Raw genomic sequence first — 18,090 nt, forward strand, 5'->3', positions numbered from 1 at the left:
CCCAGGAGGGGCAGGGGCTCTGCCCCCTCTAGCTGCCCAAAGAGGGGCGAATCCACCCAACCTGACCGCAACGGCTGGGACGGGACTGGCCCAGCTTGGGCTACCAGGCTTTGCTTGCCTTGCCCCCTCGTGCGCTGGGCCGAGCACAGCCCGCGGGTGCAATGAGACCCCCAAGGAAAGGGGTGCAGCCGTGCTGGCCGTGTCCCTCCCTCCCACCCTGCCCCTCCGAACCGCCCCGGTGAGGCACTGCCCCAACTCCAGGGCAGCTGCTCCGGGCTCCGGGCTCGTCCTGCCCCTCCAAACACCGGGAAGGCCCGTTTCCAGAGATGGGCTGCCTTGGAACATCACCCACCCAGCCCCCGCTGAAACCTAGTGCCCAGGAGAGGGCTTTTAGCCGGGCAAGAGCCAAGGCACAGGCCTAGAGGCATTTTTCTTCTTCTCCTATGAAATTCAGCACCAAAGGTAATGGCAATAGGCTCCTCCTGCCACTCAGCAAGGCTGGCACTCGAGGCATACCTATAGATCTATATGTAACCTCCCTCGGCACGGCACCCTCGTCCACTGCCGCACAGGTTCGCACAGTGACTTCCTGGCTGTCCCCCCCGGGTGCCGCCGCACACGCTCCCCCCGCCGCTGCCCACCCTTCACTTCCCCACGCAGCGCCGGGACCTGCAGCCGCGGCACCGTCCTCCCCGCTCGCTTCTCCCGCGCCTCCGCGCCCTCCCGCTTCGCTCCACGCACCCTCGGCCCACGTGGCTCACACGGGGGGGACCCAGCCCGGGGTCACCCCCACAGCCCCTCTCTCCCTCCGCTCACCAACCCCTTGGGCAGGGACCACGGACCGCGCGGCTTCGCTGCTGCGCACAACGCACTGAGCAGCGCGCTTGAGCAAGGGGCGGCTGGAGCAGCAGCAGCAGGGACGGTGGGAGGGGGAACGCCCGGCCCAGGGCAAAAGCACGCTTGTAAACATGTGCCTGCGAGCGTGCCAGCCCCTGCCTCCCCCTCCACGGCCGGCTGCCCATGCTGCGCTCCGCTGCGAGAGCCCCAGCCCGGATCCACCAGCGAGTCCACGTCCCACAAGACAGAGCATCTTCCTGGCATCTCAGATCTTCGTCTCTGGGCCATTGGGACTCAGGGCTGGGAAGGAGTCTCGGATCCTGACCAGCTCCATGGCGCAGAGGTGGCCAAAGACCTTGTTGTACCACTCGGGAGACCGGCCCCTGGAGAAGGGAACAGGCAGGGTGAGGGGGCAGAAGGGACCCTGGCAAGCGCCGAGGGGCGGCGCGGCGCGGCGCTTGCTCGGAGATGGACATGCGGCGGGAGGGACTACGAGACGCTGAACGAGCATGGAAAAGGGAATACACCTTCCCGCTCCCCACCGCAGACATGTGGCAAAATGGGGGAATACCTGTGACCCAGCCGGGCTCCCACCAGCCCGGGACGACACCCAGACTGCCCCTTGCATCAGCCCGCCCGTCCACCGCTGCACCCACCCGGCTCACCGCAGAGCAGCGCGCCAATGCCGCGCTTCAGACGCGCGGGGGACCCCGTGTTTTCTGCAGAAGCCTGAAGGGACTTGCTGTCGCACTCGGAGCCACCGGAGGAACGGCCAGCACCGTAAGACCGTGGCTCCTTTCCCAGCGACCGTCTGGCAGCTAAAACCCGGCCCCAGCCCAGCGCTCCCTCCCCTCCGGGCAGGCAGGCGCCATCCTGCGCGGGCTGCAGCCCTGCCCATGCTGCCAGGCCAGGCAAGCGGAACGACCCACGGCTCCTGGCTCCACCGCTACCCCGCCGCTATGGCGGCTGATGCAGCGGCACCGAGGGCTCCCCTCACCTGAGGTCAGCTCTGCAGATGTGGGTCACTCTGGAGCGGCCCATGGCGCTGGGCTCGATGAGGTACTGGGACGTCAGCGTGACGGCTTTGACGCCTCCCTCCACCGGCAGCTTGTCGTGCTCCACCGAGATGGAGATGAGCAGGCAGGCTCCCCGCGGCAGGTCCGTGCGCCAGCACCTGTGGCACAGAGCAGCCTCGCTCAGCTCCCGACCCTGCGTGCCCACCCGTGGGCAGCCCCTGCCAGCCCTCGGGCCCTGCTCTGGGAGCAGGACATGGGGCACCCTGTACAGTCCAAGGGCTGGGGCCGGATGAGATCCGCCAACCCGAGACCACACCCTCCCATGCAGGTCTTTCCTTGCCCTCACCGGAGCACCACGCAGTCCCTGCGCGGGTGGGGGGCCATGCTGTCCGTGACGTAGTGGTAGACCTCCATGTTCTTGTCCAGGGCTTCCACCACTTTGCTCTGCAGCAGGTCCTCATCCCAGAGGTGACGCTCCCGAAGCACCCGGTGCAGCACTGTGGCAGGAGGGGCCTCGACATCCGTGGAGACCTTCCACAAGCGCAGAGGGTGCCCGTCCCCAACCTGACGGGCCGAGGTAAGGGTCAGGCAGGCTGTCCCACAGGACCCCCCCAAGTGCTAACCCCCAAGCGGCTTTACCGACAGCTCCCACTGCCATGGAGCAGCACAGTCACATCCGCTGGCTAGTGAGTGGTGGGGTGAGGTGGGAAAAGAGCTGCTCTGGGTGCTGGAGAGGCGCTGGACACAGGCACCTAGCTCCTCTGCTAACAACAATGCGGTGGGCTCTCTGCCGGGACTGCTGGGCACGGAGCACCCTCCATCCCAGAGCTGTCCATCTCTCAGCCCCTGCCTCTGGCCCGGGAAGGGGTTGCTGATCCCTCCTCACATAAGAAGCACCAAGGGGTTGCTAGCAGGTCAGCAGGTGCCTGCAGGGCCCATGGTCAGCCCGTACACATTTCCCCGCGTGACCCCAAGCCCCTCTCCACACAGTGGCGTTTACCTTCTTGCAGGAGAGCTCTGTGTTCAGGGGCCCCGGGGTGCTCAGCCACCCTTTGAATTTCTCCGATGACTCTTTGAGCAGGTTCTGGACACTCTGCTCAAAATAGGAGTGTAAATCCTTGCTTTCCCCCTCACACACGAAGTCTGTCAGGGGATGGGGGTAAGCATCTGCTGCCATATAGGAGCTGCTCAGCTGCAGCAAGATGTCGTGGGAAACCTGCAAGCCAAAAGCATACAGGTCTTCAGCAAGCCAGAGGGATCCTACGTGGACTTGGTGAGTGGTCCTGGGCAGCTAGAAAACCGTAACTCCTCATCCCACCAAGGAGGAGGGAGGATGGACAGAGCCTCCCTGGACATATGTCCTGCAGCTTGCGGCGGGCACCACCACAAGATGCAGCTGGCTGTCACGCCCGGGGCTGGCCGACCAGCGGCAGCTGCCCCGCTGAGGGATGGGTGCCCTTGTCTCTCCTTACACTGACTCCACAGGACCAGCACCCCACCGGCGAGGTCACGCCTGCCACTGGTGGCACCTGGGGCGGGTGACGCTGGGCTGGACATGCTGCAGCCACCCACCTGGAAGAGCTTCTTGCAGTCGGTGATCATGTGGGAGAGCCCCTGCGTCGCAGCCATGTTCTCGTTGAGGTCCTTCTGGTCAGGCTTCCCCATGGTGCCCCTCTTATGTATCGCCCTGCGGGGTTGCAGGCAGCGCTGGGACGGGGTGTGCATCCCGCCCGCCTCTAGCCCCTCATTGCTCTGTGTTGCGGAGCAGAGCGGGGGACCCCCACATCGCAAAGCAGAGCAATGGGGGGCCGGGGGAGAGCGCAGGCGTTCCCGCCGTGGCTTGCCCCGGTTCAGTGGAAGGGGCGAGGGGGGCTGCAGGAAGGCTGAGGAGGCCAGAGCTAGTTCAACCCTTACCTCGGTGAGGTGCTTTCCTTCTTGGACACGTTGAGGTGGAAGATGGAGGGGGCCAGGCACACGGCCAGGTTCCCGGCGGTCATCTGGTTCTCCTCCGCGGAGGCGATGTCGCTCAGGAAGTAGAGCAGGGTCTGCAGCACCTCCCGGTTCTCGTCCGGCATGAGAATAACAGCCGCCTGCACCGCCTGCAGCCGCTGCTCCTTCGACACGACTGCGGGCACAGGGCAAAGCTGGTGGTCAGTGGGTCCGTCCCCGTGGGCCACCACCCGTCTCCATCACCTCTGTCCAAACACACGGAGAGATGCCTCCTCGCTGGGAGGCCCCGACTTTCGGCCCCAGCCCAGCCCTTACACTGGTAGATCTGCAGGAAGGTGTCCGTCAGCTTGCTGGTGAAGATGGGCTCTGGCAGGTCGCGGAAATACTGCTTCAGCAGGTCAGCCACGTCGTACGCCGACTGCCCGTCATAGTTGACGTTGTCGGGGCTGGTTTCGTTCATGTGTCGGAGCGCCTGAATCCGGGACTTCACCCCCGACTTTCGGAAAATGCCGACCTGCCGGGAAAGAGCGGGTTGGTGCCCGAGCGCAGAGCGGGCACCGACGTGGCAGGCATGCGGGCGGGCTCCCGTGGGATGGGCGAGAGGAAGCCCCTTCCCCAAAGGCCTCTCTCCCCTGCCACCCAGAGGAGAAGCCTGAGTGAGGGATGGGGTGTGGAGTTCCCACAGACAATTTCGCCCTCCCACTTCACCACAGCCCAGTGCTGCAAGAGGTGAACAAAAAGCACCCCTGCAAGCTAGTTTCTTCCCCAAATCGCAGCGCTGCCGCACAGCGGGAGGCTCGGAGCCGCCCCGCCGCCACGCCCGGCGGTCGCGGCATCACCTGGTCCAGGCACTGGCTGCGGATGTAGCGCATGGCCTGCTGGATGCTCTGGGGCAGGGGCTGCCCCGTCCGCTGCACGTTGATGATGGGTGGCACCCCGAAAACCATCTTGTCCCTGTAGTCGGGGACTTTACTCCGCTTCATGAACTTGGGCACAGTCCTGCGGGGTGGGACAGATGGACGTCAGTGCAACAAACGGCTCCCTCAGCACCACCTCGCAGCGGGGCGCAGGACCCCAGGTAACACACGTACACGCGCTTCTGCCCTTTTCTGAAAATAGGCGAGGCAGCTTTCGGGCAGGAGCTGCAGCACCTTTTATTGAGCCAAAATGCTTTAATACTTGACTACAGAAGGAAACCACTGTCCTGGTCTTACGTCGCTGCGGCATTTTTAGTGCCCCATAAATGCCTGCAGCCCCCCGGATGCAGACGGTGCCGGGCACTCAGGCGTCAGCCCCCAGCTCGTGCTTGCAAGGATGCCCACGGCCATGCAGAGCAGAGAGCGCTTTGTTTCAGCTCTTCCCCCTCCCTCTCCATCATCTTTGCACACCGAAGCTGCCCCAGGCTGCGCAGCCCAGGCTGGGAGGCAGCACCTGGCGCGGCGCAGAGCTGCAGCCCGGGGACACCGTCCTGGTCCCCCTCCCCACCGGCTCACCACGTCCAGGCTTGCTTGTGCGGCACGGAGTACTTCTCCATGATGGCGGTGAGACGGAGCAGGGAGCATTTCTGGAGCAGGTTGAGCTGGGCAGAGGACTGGCGGTTGATCTCCAGGGAGGCAGAGTTCAGGCTGGGCCGGTGCGAGTTCTGGAAACTGTGCCAGCGCAGCTTTCTGCGGGGAAAGGCCGGCAGTGGCAGAGCTGGAGACCCCAGGGAAGGGCCCTTCCCTCCTCCAGCACCCGCTGCTTTGGGGGAAGGTCCGGGCACAGCCGGGCTGAGCCCAGCGGTCCCAATGTCAGACCTGGTGCCGCGAGTGCTGCTTCCCCCTCCTGGGTGATGCCAACCCAGCGCGAGAGGGGGCCAGGGAGAGCAGGAGAGATGCTCCCTCTTGCCTCCAAGGACTGCTCCCTCCGCCAGCTTCCCCTGAAACAACCAGCACCCTCCCACCTTGCTCCGCAGGCTCCCTGCGCCTGCCCCAGCACCCAAGGGCTGTGCCGGGCTACAGCCCCACCAGGAGCCCCAGGGAGAGCTCAGACGCTCAGGGTGACGCATGCCTACAGGACCACCACGCCATGGCAAAGGGGACGTCTCCACACCCGCTTTCTCAAGAAGAAAAGACGCCCCAATGAGGCAGCACTCTTTTGGGAGCCTGCTAAAACCCTTCCCAAGTCCGTGCTGCTCCGGGAAGGCTCCGGCACAGCCCCAAGCCCAGAGGGCACAAGCACCATTCCCAGCTAATGAGGAAAGACACCCCTCTCCATCCCCCTCCAGCGTCAGCCTAGCAGGGGCTAGAGAAGTCACAGAATTCAGCAACAGCCAGAGTTTTCTCAGGGGAAGCCCAAGGGAGCACTAGCCCACTGGAAGCAAGTGCCTCCTTCGTTTAGACCTGTTATTAGTAAATTAAAAACGATTGAATTGCTGGTCTATGCAGGCAGAGAGGTGGCAGCCCGTACGCAGCAGGCAGCAGCTGCAGGCAGCACGGTGGGCAGCGGTGGCTGGCAGCCGCCAGAGCGCAGCCGCGGTGCCCCCGCCCGCACCGCGCCAGGGTGCCGCTCCACCAGCATCCCTGTCCCTCCGTCCCGCTCCTGCCACCGGGGAAAGGGCGACCGTGAAGCCAGGGCTTGCAGGGCACCAGCCTGCGCCCCTCCAGCAACGGCTCCGGTCCTGCTCCCTGAGCCACGGCCTGCGCATCCCTGCTGGCAGAAGCACTGGTGGGATGGGGCCGGGCTTGCGGCGGGCCCCTGGCTGGCAGCACGCCGGCAGCTCAAGGAGCGAGCCCTTCCCAGGAACGGTGGAGGGGAGGAGGACGCGGCCCCAGCCCCAGCCCACGCCTACCTGCAGGGCCTGGTGAGAGACGCTCCCACCCCCGAGTCCCGGCGCTCCCGCATCTCCAGCTCTTCGGCCTCATTGAGGGAATTGCCCGTGCTGTCAAAGTCGCTGGCAGAGGTGCCGACATCCGACATGGACCGCTCTTCGAAGTGCAAGTTGGAGGGTTCCCCTCCTGAGTCCGACTCCTCCTCCTCCTCGCCCCCCTCCTCCTCAGCCAGGTCGGGGGAGATGGCTTTATACCAGAGCTCCACCTTCTGCTGCAGCCCCCACATGTGCTGCAATATGTCGTCGAGGTTCTCATAGGTCACCTCCCCGTCCTCCTTGCAGAAATCCTCGCTGCTGCCGAACTCCGGGACGTTGTCGTACACGCTGATGCGGCTGCCCAGGGAGCTGCAGGAGCCCCGCCGCCGGCGGCAGGCGAAGCCCCGCGGGGAGGACGAGCCCTCCACGCTGCTGCTGCTGCCGCCGCCGCCTCCCGCCATCCCGACGGGCACGTTCCCCGATTTCCAGTGGGTCAGGGAGCTGCCGCCCAAGGGACACAAGCTCTCGATGGAGAGGGATTTGGGGAAGGTGCCCGGCTTGTGGTCCTGGGGGATGTAGACCAAGCAATCCCCCCAGCACGCCTGCCGGTGCTGGCACTCTCCAGCAGCCCAGTCGCCGCCGGCTGTCACAGCCGTTTCGTAGTCCTCCAGGTACATTCCACTGCGTTTCGGGTCAGAACTCACCTTGCTCCCTCCTGAGCGCAGCAAGAAGTTAGTCCTGTACGATACCGAGAAGAAGTGTTTTTTGCCATGGAAAGAGGCAGATATCCCTCGTTTAGAGCAGTTGGCCTTGGTGGCTGCAAGGTCCCCATTAGTCTTCAGGGAGGCCCATCCTGGTGTGGCCATGACACCGCCATGTGGGGCCACCTTCTCGTCTGGGTCGGCTTTCTCTCTGTCCTTCCGTCGGAGGGACTCGATCCTCTTCAGGAAGCTGCGAGACCGTCTCTTCTTCGGCTTCTCCTTGGAGCCCTCGCTGTGGCCTGAGGGCTGCTCCGGCAAAGAGCGCTCGCTCAAACTGCGGCCGGCGGCGGCGATGGCAGCAGCGCAGATGGGGGGCGGGGAGGCGAGTGGCACGGCCCCAACGCCCAGCGTGCCGCTCGTGCTGCCGGTGCTGCCGCTGCTGTGCAGGGACACGGCCTCCGGGTTGGTGCTGAGGTCCGTGAGGACGCTCTCGCGGCTGGACGCCAGCCGCATCGCGGAGCTCAGGACCTCGGAGCCCTGGGAGAGGACGTCGATGGACCCCACCCGCGACCACCTCTTGCTGTCCTTCTGAAAAGCCCACCGGTCGCTGATGGCGCACAGGTCTTCCTCCTCGGAGTCTTCATTCTGCAGGCGGTTGAGGACAGGGGACAATCAATCAGTCAGAGCCGCAGAGGGTCAGCGCGTCCCCCCGCTCTGCTGGGACAAGCACCCCAGCAAAGGGCACAGTGCACAGCACTCTGGTCCCCTCTGGCAACGGAGAGCTCCAGGAGCCACCAGGCATCCTCTGCCCACGCCCAGGGGCCATTCCGCGCTGGACAAGGGAAGGTGCTGTTTCCCGGCTACCTCTGGATGGCTCGCAGGCAGTCGGGACATCCCTGCGGAGCCTCCCCGCAGACCCCGGCCACGCACGGCAGCGCAGTGAGGGATGCAGGGCAGCACCCCTTCCCAAGCCGAAATATGGGCAGTCAGGATGAGCAGGGATAGACCCATGTAACGATTTCCATATGCTAAACACCAAGCTGGCGTGCACTTTAAACGTATTATTCATTAAGGGAAATATAAAAGGTTTTGTTATTAATATGCCAATATTAATTGTTGTTTGTGACACAGGCTGGTTTCACCCGCTGCCAGAGCCTCGGAGAGGTGCAGGGGCACCGGGCACACACAGGCGCCCGCTAGTTCAGCCAGGCACCTCCGGGGCCGTGTCCGTCCTCGGAGACAGTGAAACAAATGAACAGCAGCGCCGGGTGCTGCTGCGTGCCCAGGGGCAGTCCTGGAGCACAGCGGTGTTATTCCAGGAACGCAGGATCGCGTTCCCCCGCGCCCCTCGGCCCCTCGCCTGCCCTTGAACACCCAGGACTTACCTGTTTACGCTGAAAGTGGACTTCCAGCTTCATGGAGGCACATGTGTTCAGGGTCATCAGCCTCCTGCAAGAAACCAAGAGAGGCTTTACCCGAGTCCTGGCCCCCGCTGGGGCCGCAGTGCTTTCTTTTTCTTTTTTTTTTTTTTTTTTTTTTCTGTCTCAGAGCCCTTGCTGTTTGCTGTCACCTGTCACGCAGCAGCTGCGGCTCCGGGGATCGGAGGGACACGTGGAGTCCAGCGCAGCTCCGAGCGTGGAGCCCCGAGCTGCCCCCCTCTGCGGGCACCCCGCACCTCCGCCACCCGCCCGGGCGCCCAGTCACACCAGCCTTCAGCATCGGGGTGACACCGCTCGAGCACACCAGTGGCGCAAGCGCTTGGTCGTGCGCCAGCGGGGATTTTGCAAGCGTAGCCATCGGAGCGTCACTCCGCTCCCTCCGCGCGGGCACCAGGACGTCCTGGCCGTGCCTAAATGCCTGCAGGCAACCCAGCACCCTGCGTTTGCTCTCCCACAACCGCAGCTTCAAAGGACGCCTGTCTCCCACCGCTCGCGGCACCCCAGTGCTGCCAGCGCCGTGCGGGTGCCGGCCGCCTCTCAGGCAGCATTTGCTGGGTGTCCCGGCTCCCTTCGCCTGCCCAGGGTTTACCCTGGCTGCGAGCCGGCCCCACCGACGGCTGTGGGGGGCAGCCACGACCCCCGTCCCGCCGCCTGCAGAGGAACAGCCTGGCCCCGCGGGCTGCCCGGGGCGTTTCTGCTATTTCCAAGGGCAAGGGGGGAAGAGAACATGTCCGAGGGGGTCATTTTTTTGGAAGGGCTGCACTTTCCAGTGTCCTTTTAGACCTTGTTAGGCAAACACTGCACGGGGCCACCTCAGGGACCCCACCTCAGGCAGGGCGGGACGGTCAGAGACCTCTCGGCACCTCCCGCCTCGCTGCCACCACCGGCAGGGAAAAGCAGGACCTCGCCGAGCACCCGGGAAGCGGCGCAGGGGATCCCCTCCTGCCCGGCAGCACAGTCTCTCTTGGGAAAACAAGCAAGTAACAGACGGTTTTCCCATCGCGCCTCCGGTCTGTTCGGCAGCAGGGCGTGTGGGAGGGACAGCGAGAGGCAGCGCTCGTTCCTCGGCGTGGAGTCAGCGCGGGGGCACGGACACGATGATGTGGCCCAAAAGCCAAAGCGGGGCTGAGTCACCGCGTGCCAGTGTGACACACAGCCCGTCTGGACAGATGGACACTGGGGCGGGAAGGGGGGGTTCCCTCCTTTTGGGTGTTTGCTCTTGCTCACACTGGCAGCGCTGGGAGTTTCCCCTCCGAAACACACGCTGCCTCCCTGCAGGAACACACCCCGCGGCATCTCCTGGAGCTATTTCCAGCCCTGCTGCCGCAAGGAGTAGCGTGTCCTGGTGGAAAACGTGCGGCAGGGCTGCATTGCCAGGCACCGGGATGACGAACGTCACTCGAAGCCAGCGAGCACCGTGAAGGCAGCAGCCCTTGGTCAGAGCAGCCGACAGAGCGCTTGGTGCAGGGAAGAGCAGGGACCCACGGGCACGGACCTCACCTGCGCAAAGCAAATCACAGCGCAGACCGACAGCTCCCGAACCCCCGCCGTGAGCACCCGCAGCTCCTAACGACCTGCGCAAAGCGCTCATTAGCGGCCTGCGACTTCCATGGAGCCCCTCGCACTGCACCGCTGCTCAGCAAATCCCTCGCTGCGGCTTTTCTCTCTTTCGCAGGCGGCACGTGCCCGATAAGCGAGTGAAACCGTCCGCAGACATGATTTCATCCACAGGCGCTTTGACCTGTTGCCTTATGCCAACAACCAGGCAAGACCCCTTCACTCTGGTGCAGAGACGTGGTTTCCAAACTCTGTTTTGTTTTCAGAGACGTTATGAAGCATCCTTGCTATAATACAGCAAGATAAAACGCACGCTGGGCAGACACGGCTGCCTCCCTGGGGACCACAGCCCATGAGGTGCCACCCAGGGCAGCCGGCGGCAGAAGGGGAGAGCGTGGGCCGTGGGGACGGCAGAACTGGGTCTCTCTTTGCACCTCTGCTGTTTTACAGTTCAGCTCTGACCCTTTCTAATGCAGCTCTGCAGGCTGGAGTTACGCAAGTGTGAAATTAAAACACAGCCCAAAAACCACACAAAGAGAAAAATTATTCCTGGGAAACGTTTCTGTTCTCCAGGAGCTCTGTATGATCAAAATAAAAGACTGTCGTTTCCGCGGCACCACCCAGCGGCCAGCAACACTGTCCCTTTCGAAAGGCTAAAGCATCCAAAATCCCGTTGCAGAGGGAGCGACAGCGCCCAAGTGGGCTCTGAGCCACAGCCAGGGTGTAAGGCAGACACCCCACAGCACCCACTGCCTGGCCAGCAGCCTGGGCAGCTGCCCTGAGCCCTCGCCCAGGGCATGTCCTCGCCCGGGGCACGTCCTCGCCCTGGCTCTGCTGCCCGCCGCGGGGAAGGGGTGCGAAGGAGCGTTACCTGCACAGAGATTTGAGGGAGTCCTGGTCCAGGAAGCTGTGGTCCTTCTTCACAGCGCCGATGTCGAGAGGGAACAATGAGTCTGGGGAGGAAAGCGAGAGGAAAATCAGCGGCCGTTTCTGAGCCAGCCACTCCATCGGCACAAGGGCCAGAGGTGAGCGTGGGAGGAGCGGGATGCTGCGAGAAGCAAGAGGAGGAGAGATGCTGAGGATGGAGAGCTGGGGAAGCAGGAGAGCAGCGGAGGGGAAAGGCGAGGGAGGCTTCTGGGCCGTGAGTGCCCGTCGGAAGAAGCGAGAAGGCTGGGGCATCGCATTGCCACCGGGAGCTGCCGCCCGTGACAGCCGTGGCCGCGGGAGGGGAGCTGCAGAGAGGGACGGTTTGGTTGGGCCGGCCGGCCGGCAGGCAGCTCTCTGCAGGCCAGACTTGACCCGGACTTCCTCCCAAGGACTACTCGTTGCCCACGGCTCCAGGAGGCAGCCTGAGAGCAAGAGCAAGAGCAAGACACAGAGGGGTCTGGCGTGGAGTGGCCGGGGATGCCCTGGTGCTGTGGCGAGGAGCGCAAGCCAAGTGCAGAGGTGGCGGGGAAGAGTCCAGCAGAGGAGAGGGGTGGAAATAAGCCCCACCAGACCGGGAGCAGGAGGGCTTGAGGCAGCCCAGATGCTGGGAGGGGATCGGTGTCAGGCAGCAGATACACCTCCCTTTGCCGCCTCCTCAGACCGCTTCCCCCTCGCAGGACAAACCACCCGGTCACTGCGCCGGGAGCCTTGGCGGGGCTGGGACAGTTAAAGCCCAGGGGAAAGGCTCCTGCTGGGCTGGCTTGAGCCCTGGGTGAGATGAGCAGGTTCAGAAATAGGCATCAGCCCTTTGCAGCGCTTTCAGACACCCAGGCAGGTACCACCGCACAGCTCTGCTCCTCGGGGGTGCCGGCTGCACACCCTGCAGGGGGGATAGGGACCCCCCTCGGCACCCCATGGTGGATTTTGGAGGGTGGCCACCTCCCTAACACTGCCCAGGAGACATCTTGGTGTCCCATGAGGCAATACATTACTCATGCATTGATTGCTCATCGATGACTCCCATCTCCCACTGATCCCCCAGGGTCAAGAAAGCATCTCAGCTCCCCTGGGGAGTGCTAGGAGCTGCTAAGAGGTCTCCCAGGGGCAAGAAAGCTGTACCAGTGGCTCAGTTGCTCTATCATCTCATTCAATCCCCTCCCACGCCTCACAGGCCATGGGTCGGGTCGCCACAGGCAGATACGCTCGCTGGCCTCAGAGCAGTCGCTGGGGGACCACCCAGAGGCGGTACGCGCCCGGGGTCTTCGGGCAGTGCTCTTTCCGGGTCAGTTAGGTGAGGGTGGTGAGGTGCCCAAGGGCCTCCATCCAGCTCCTTGCTCATCTCCGTGCACTCAGAGACAGCTCTGCTGGGACTGGCTGTGTAGGACCTGGTCCATTAACCACAAGTGTCTAAGCCCAGCTGTTAATGAAGCTAACGAGCGCAATTACCAAGGGGATGCTGAGCCCTGCCAGCTGGGTAGAAAAACAGAATGAAACACACCGAGGATGTGGAAAGTTTTGCTCAGAGAGGCTGGAAAAGGGTCGGTTTATTCATAGACGCCAGCACCCAGCACCCGCTCCTCGCTGCCCCGGGCCGTGAGCACTATTTGGGGCCGACACCTGGGGCTGGGTCTCCCCTGCAGGAATCCGGCCAGCCCTTGCACGTGGCCGCGCGAGGAACCTGCCGTCTAAAATAGAAACCAGAAGCAAACAGGCAGCCTGTAAAGCCATCACCCGGGGGGCAAGAGTGTGGCTGCCGCACACGTGTTGCGGGGGGTGGTGGAAGTGCCCGGCCAAACAATAGCCATCGCTGCAGCCCGCCAGAGACCTGGCTTCCCGCTATTGTCCCGGCCAGCCGGGGCCGGCTGCAGCCACTGCGCCTCGGCACCGGTCCCCCCAGCAGGGACCAGCAGTCCCGCCGTGGGTTTGAAGTAAACACAGCTGAGCCGGGGGCGAGACCCACCACCAGAATCACCCTGCAAACCACCTGTGGGTGTGTGGCAGAGGAGGTGGGAGCGGGTCCGTCCCGGGAGCCACGCGGCGTGGGGACCCGGCTGTGCCACGCGCTCAGAAAGCACGGACCTCGCTGCCAAATAGTGTATCGGGGCAGGGCGGGAGCCTGCAGGACGCATCAGCGGGGAGGGAGGAAACGCTCACTCTCCGGGGTACCTACGTCGGCCGCCTCTGCGCTCCCACCCACTGCAAACACTCACGGAACTACTGAAGAGCCGATGGCTCGCCAAAGCCCGCCTGCCCTTGGCCAGAGCGGCCGCCCCGCGGCTCCTCGCAGCCCTGCCTCAAGGGGAGAAGTGCAGGAACGCAGGAAAGCTAACAGCACGGCCGGCTCTCCAGGCCATGGCCAAGTCCGAGGGCAGAAGGCTTTAACACATGATGGTATAATTAGCAAACAATCCTCTCCATCCTCCCCTCTCCCGGCAGCCACCCTTGGATGAGAGACCACAAACGCAGCAGGGACTGGGATCAGCGGGGGAGGCAGCTCTCACCTTCGTAAAGCTGGGCATACTGAGGGAATCCCGCTGCGCGCAGCCAGTCGCAAGCTTTCTTGGCTTCGATTTCTGAAAGAAAGCAAAGAACCAGCCTGAGCGTCCTGCCCGGCAGCAGCGACGCTCCCCGGCGCGGCAGCCCGCTCCCCCCCAGCTCCCGCGGCGCCGAGCCCGTGTTTCACGTGCACGAAGCAGAGGAAACGACCGGCTGCAGCAAGGGGAGCCGGCGGCTGTGCTGGTGGGCAGCGCTGCCCCTGCAGAAACCGCCCGGCTTTAGCCTCTCTGCCAGCACCAGGGAGGAGGTAACGCAGGAGCGATAGGGCCACAAGGCACAATTTTAACCTCCCTATGAAACACTGAACCCACCAAACCAAATACAGTACTTTGCCAGGCAAGAGAGGAAGATCTTTATTTTTAATAACTAGTTCAGAGCTCATCAAAGCTTAGGGCCGGTCACTTTTGCAAACATCCTCCAGAAAAGCCTGCCAAAGAAACTTTTCCTTCTCCTTCCTCCTTCCCACCACCCCGGACCACCACACCTCTTCTCTCAAGCTGGCGTTCATCCTGGCAGGCACCAGAACCCTGACAGTTTTCTACAGCCCCTGCCTGGCCTGTTCCCATCCCTCGCGCATGGTTCAGCTATCGCCTAGATGAGCCCATCCAACAGCCAGCACTATTTTCTGTGAAATTTCTCAAGTTTACAGAACTTGAGGGAAAACAGACCAAAGCTCACGCAGCCAAAGCAAGCTGCTGCCTGGTGTCGGCAGTCCGTCGGTCTGCTGAGATTTATATTCCTGAGGGTGACAAACATTTGACCTCAAGTGTAGAAAATGCAACTGCAGTTTCAGGGTCTCGCCCGTCCGTCTCGGAGGCACCACCCAGCACAGACTGGACTGAGGCTGGATCCACCCAGAGCAGATTGCAGTGAAACACCCCAATTTCATCACCATCCATCAACAGTCTCAGCCAAGAGCTCTGGCTGCATTTCCAATTAGAAATCTAAAGCTGGGGGGAAAAAAAAAAAGCTCAAAACAAGCAGTTCAGTTAAGGACGGGACCAAGCCAAAACCCTGGACCCAAATACTTCAAAAGTTTTGGGAAGAAGTTTTGGAATAAGCATCTGCATCTGGGTCCAAATGGTGCAGCTGTCCTTAACCCTGCCATGAACCCAGCCGAAATTCTGGGGCTGATCCCTCCTGCCCTCGACAGGGCTCAAAACCAGTAACTCCAGTGGAGACCTCAACCCTGGAGCACGACCGCATCAGCCCGGTCCCCACAGAGCACCGCATCCCTCCCGTGGGGGAAGGCGCCCTGCGGCTGCGACCGTACAGCCGGGAGGGCACCAAGACTCCTGGTCCACATGAATGGTCTTCGGTCATGACAGCTCCGGAGAGCAGATCCCTCCCGCAGCCGCAGGACGGGCATTTCCCACAGTCCCCCGCCAACGGGCCGCCAGACCCCGCTCCTGCTCCAGCACTGCCCCTCCTTCGCTTGCAGCGGAGTCGCTGGCCGCGGGGCCATCGCGGCCGGAGGCTGCAGCTCGGGGTGACCCCAGCCACGAGCAGAAACACCAACCTCCCAACCCGCTGCCGCCCCATGACGTCCCGACCCCAGCGCTGCCCACTGCCCCCAGGGAGGGACGGGTCCGGCGTTCCCCCCCAAGAGGACAGGGAAGGGCAGCCAGAAGCAGAGCCGTGTGCCGAGCTTACCCCTTACGGCGGAGGGGCCGAACTGGTAGAAGAGCATGGCCGGGGCGCCGATCGGCACCGCTCGCCCGTCCAGGAGCCGCGTGACACCCCGCGTGGCCGCGGCTGCCCCGCCGTGGGGAGCAGCGGGGCCGGGGCTGCAGCCTGCAGCAGGATGCGCCGCGCAGGACTGAGCTCGGCCGCCCGTCGCCCCGGTGGAAACGAGGAGTCAGAGCACGACATTTCCTTCCCTTCCGCCGCCTCCTCGCGGCGCAGGGGCTGGCGGGGGGGCGCGGGGGAGCACGGAACCATAGCACGGGCTGGGCGGGAAGGGACCGTCAAAGGCCATCTAGCCCACCCCCCTGCCGTGAGCAGGGACAGTTCCAGTAGAGCAGGGTGCTCAGAGCCCCATCCAGCCTGGCCCGGGATGTGTCCAGGGACGGGGCATCAACCACCTCTCTGGGCAACCTGGGTCAGGGTTTCACCACCATCATTGTCAAAAACTTCTTCTTCCCGCTCACTGCGGCGAGTCCTGCATCCCCCCCGACCCCATGCAGCAGGGAGCAACAAGGGCAGGGGGGCTCTGCCCACCCCACATTGAAGCGCTGGCACAGAAAAGGTTTCCAAGTGTCCCAGTCCCGGACGGAGCTGGCCGCCAGCTTCCTGCTCCGCCCGCCCTCCCCACAGGCGTGCTTTCCCAGGGGAGCGCAGGAAAGGACGGGCAGGCAACCGCTCCTGCCGAGCACACGGGTGGGCTGCGAACCCCGCTGTGCGCGGGGTCACCCGCCACGAGCCGTGTCCCCAGCCCTCCCTGCCACCTCCCCGGGAGCTTCACCGCCAGGGCGAGGTGACGGGGGACCCAAACCCTGCACCGGGCAGCTGGCCCCACGAGTGCCTGTCTGCAGCCTCCGCTGGAAACCCAGCCCAGGGGAACGCTGCTGGAGACCCTCCGCTGCCCGAAGCCGGGCAGAACGGTGCTGGGCTGAGAAGCCACGAGCAGCAGCAACGGAGACTGGTTTCCGACAGATGTGCGGATTCTTTGATGTCTAATAAAGGTTCATCACATTCTACACCCACCCTTCAGCAGGGCTGGGAAGTGGGTCTCATTTTCATTGGGCAGCAAACGACTTTCATGAGCTGTAGTAACTGAGTATCTTTGTGATCTGTAGTTTAAATATGACAGAAATTATGCCATTCAAGTTGTATTACAGGAGGAGCAGGCACACAGACACAGGCAGACAGGCACACAAACACGCACGGAGTCCACGCTTCCCTAAGAAACAAGAGGCTAAATCCCACGAAGCCACCTTGCCACCACACACCGAACCCAACCTCAGAGAACTCCAAACACAGCCCCCCAAGCACGGGGCACCCGCTGCCGCAGAGCAGTTCGGCAATGGCACGAGTCGCGCCAGCGGCACGCCGGGGTGCATGGTTCCCCCCCCGCACCTTACGGCTCGTCGCTGAGGAACGAGGAGCAGATGAAGGTGGGACACAAAAAGATGGCAGCGCTTCCCCCCAGGCTTTCACGGAGGGGCTGGCGGTTCCGGGCATTCCCAGCTGCGTTTCCTAAGAAGACTCGCATAACCCTTCTCTGTCCGCCGGAACGCGTTACCCCGGCGGTCAGGACCACCGCCACCCACCTCTGAGAGAGGAGAGCAGACGCGCACGTAACAAAGCTGCCAACCAGTTTCATGAAAGCAGCCGAATGGGTAGCTGAGAGGCCCCGTTACAGCTCCCGCGTCAGAGGCGGCTCTCCGTGTGAGATGAGCCCTGGGCTACCCCCCGGGGGGAACCAGCACCAAGGCACTCGCTGGAAAAAGCTCCTGATGACGCACAGCCCTTATGAGCCACCAGAGAATCCCCTCCAGTCAAAGCTTCCACCCTTCTCAGGCAGCTGCTGAGGCTGGATGGCGTTTCCCAAGGAAAAGGCACCCACGGCCACTCTCCCCATCTCATGTACCCAGCGAGGGGCACACGCTGGGGAGCAAGTGCCGCCGTGGTCCATCGGAAATGCCCCGAGCAGGTCCGGCGGGGGCAGCTCCACCAGCACGGCTGCTGCAAGGCAACCCGGGGATGGAGGGCACTGCTGGCCGGCACCGCCCGGACACCGGGAACCCGGACCCCCCGGCACCGCCCGGACACCGGGAACCCGGACCCTCCGCACTGCCCGGACACCGGGAACCCGGACCCTCCACACTGCCCGGACACCGGGAACCCGGAGCCCCCACACTGCCCGGACACCGGGAACCTGGAGACCCCGGCACTGCCCAGACACCGGGAACCCGGACCCCCCGGCACCGCCCAGCACACCGAGGCGAAGGGCAGAAAGCAAAACCAGAGAAAGACAAGAGTCTCTCGTTTTGCTAGTGAAAGTGGAAGAAAAGGATGAAAACCAACATGAAAGTGGAAAAGAAGGACAAAATCCCCCACCACCACCTTCCTGTACAGCCACCGCGCTCTGGCATTTCCCAGAACATAACCCGCTGGCGGGGGAGCACCAAGACCCTCGCCGGGTCCGTGGGTGCTCCAACAAGGATGGCTTGTGGCCGTGGGATGTCTGGAGCCTGATATCTCTCCCTCAAGTGCTTTTGGGGCTACAGCTGCCCCACCCCTGACCTGGCACAGGCGTG

General features: G+C 63.5%; 1 protein-coding gene across 1 annotated transcript in view; it reads right to left on the reverse strand.

Moving 5' to 3' along the window:
* Positions 1-842: 842 nt before the first annotated feature.
* STARD8 (StAR related lipid transfer domain containing 8) overlaps positions 843-18,090 on the reverse strand; it is a gene marked incomplete at its 5' end in the record, with an annotated part of 69,955 nt that continues 52,707 nt past the window's right edge. Inside the window, 13 exon segments of the mRNA XM_082004076.1 lie at positions 843-1,220; positions 1,835-2,011; positions 2,200-2,417; positions 2,854-3,069; positions 3,426-3,540; positions 3,768-3,978; positions 4,119-4,317; positions 4,643-4,802; positions 5,297-5,470; positions 6,634-7,994; positions 8,735-8,798; positions 11,217-11,298; positions 13,774-13,845. Coding sequence (XP_081860202.1) covers positions 1,103-1,220; positions 1,835-2,011; positions 2,200-2,417; positions 2,854-3,069; positions 3,426-3,540; positions 3,768-3,978; positions 4,119-4,317; positions 4,643-4,802; positions 5,297-5,470; positions 6,634-7,994; positions 8,735-8,798; positions 11,217-11,298; positions 13,774-13,845 — 3,167 coding nt within the window. The 3' untranslated portion in view covers positions 843-1,102.

This window comes from Phaethon aethereus (assembly GCF_964289735.1).
Source record: "Phaethon aethereus genome assembly, chromosome: 10".
Taxonomy (NCBI): Eukaryota; Metazoa; Chordata; class Aves; order Phaethontiformes; family Phaethontidae; genus Phaethon; species Phaethon aethereus.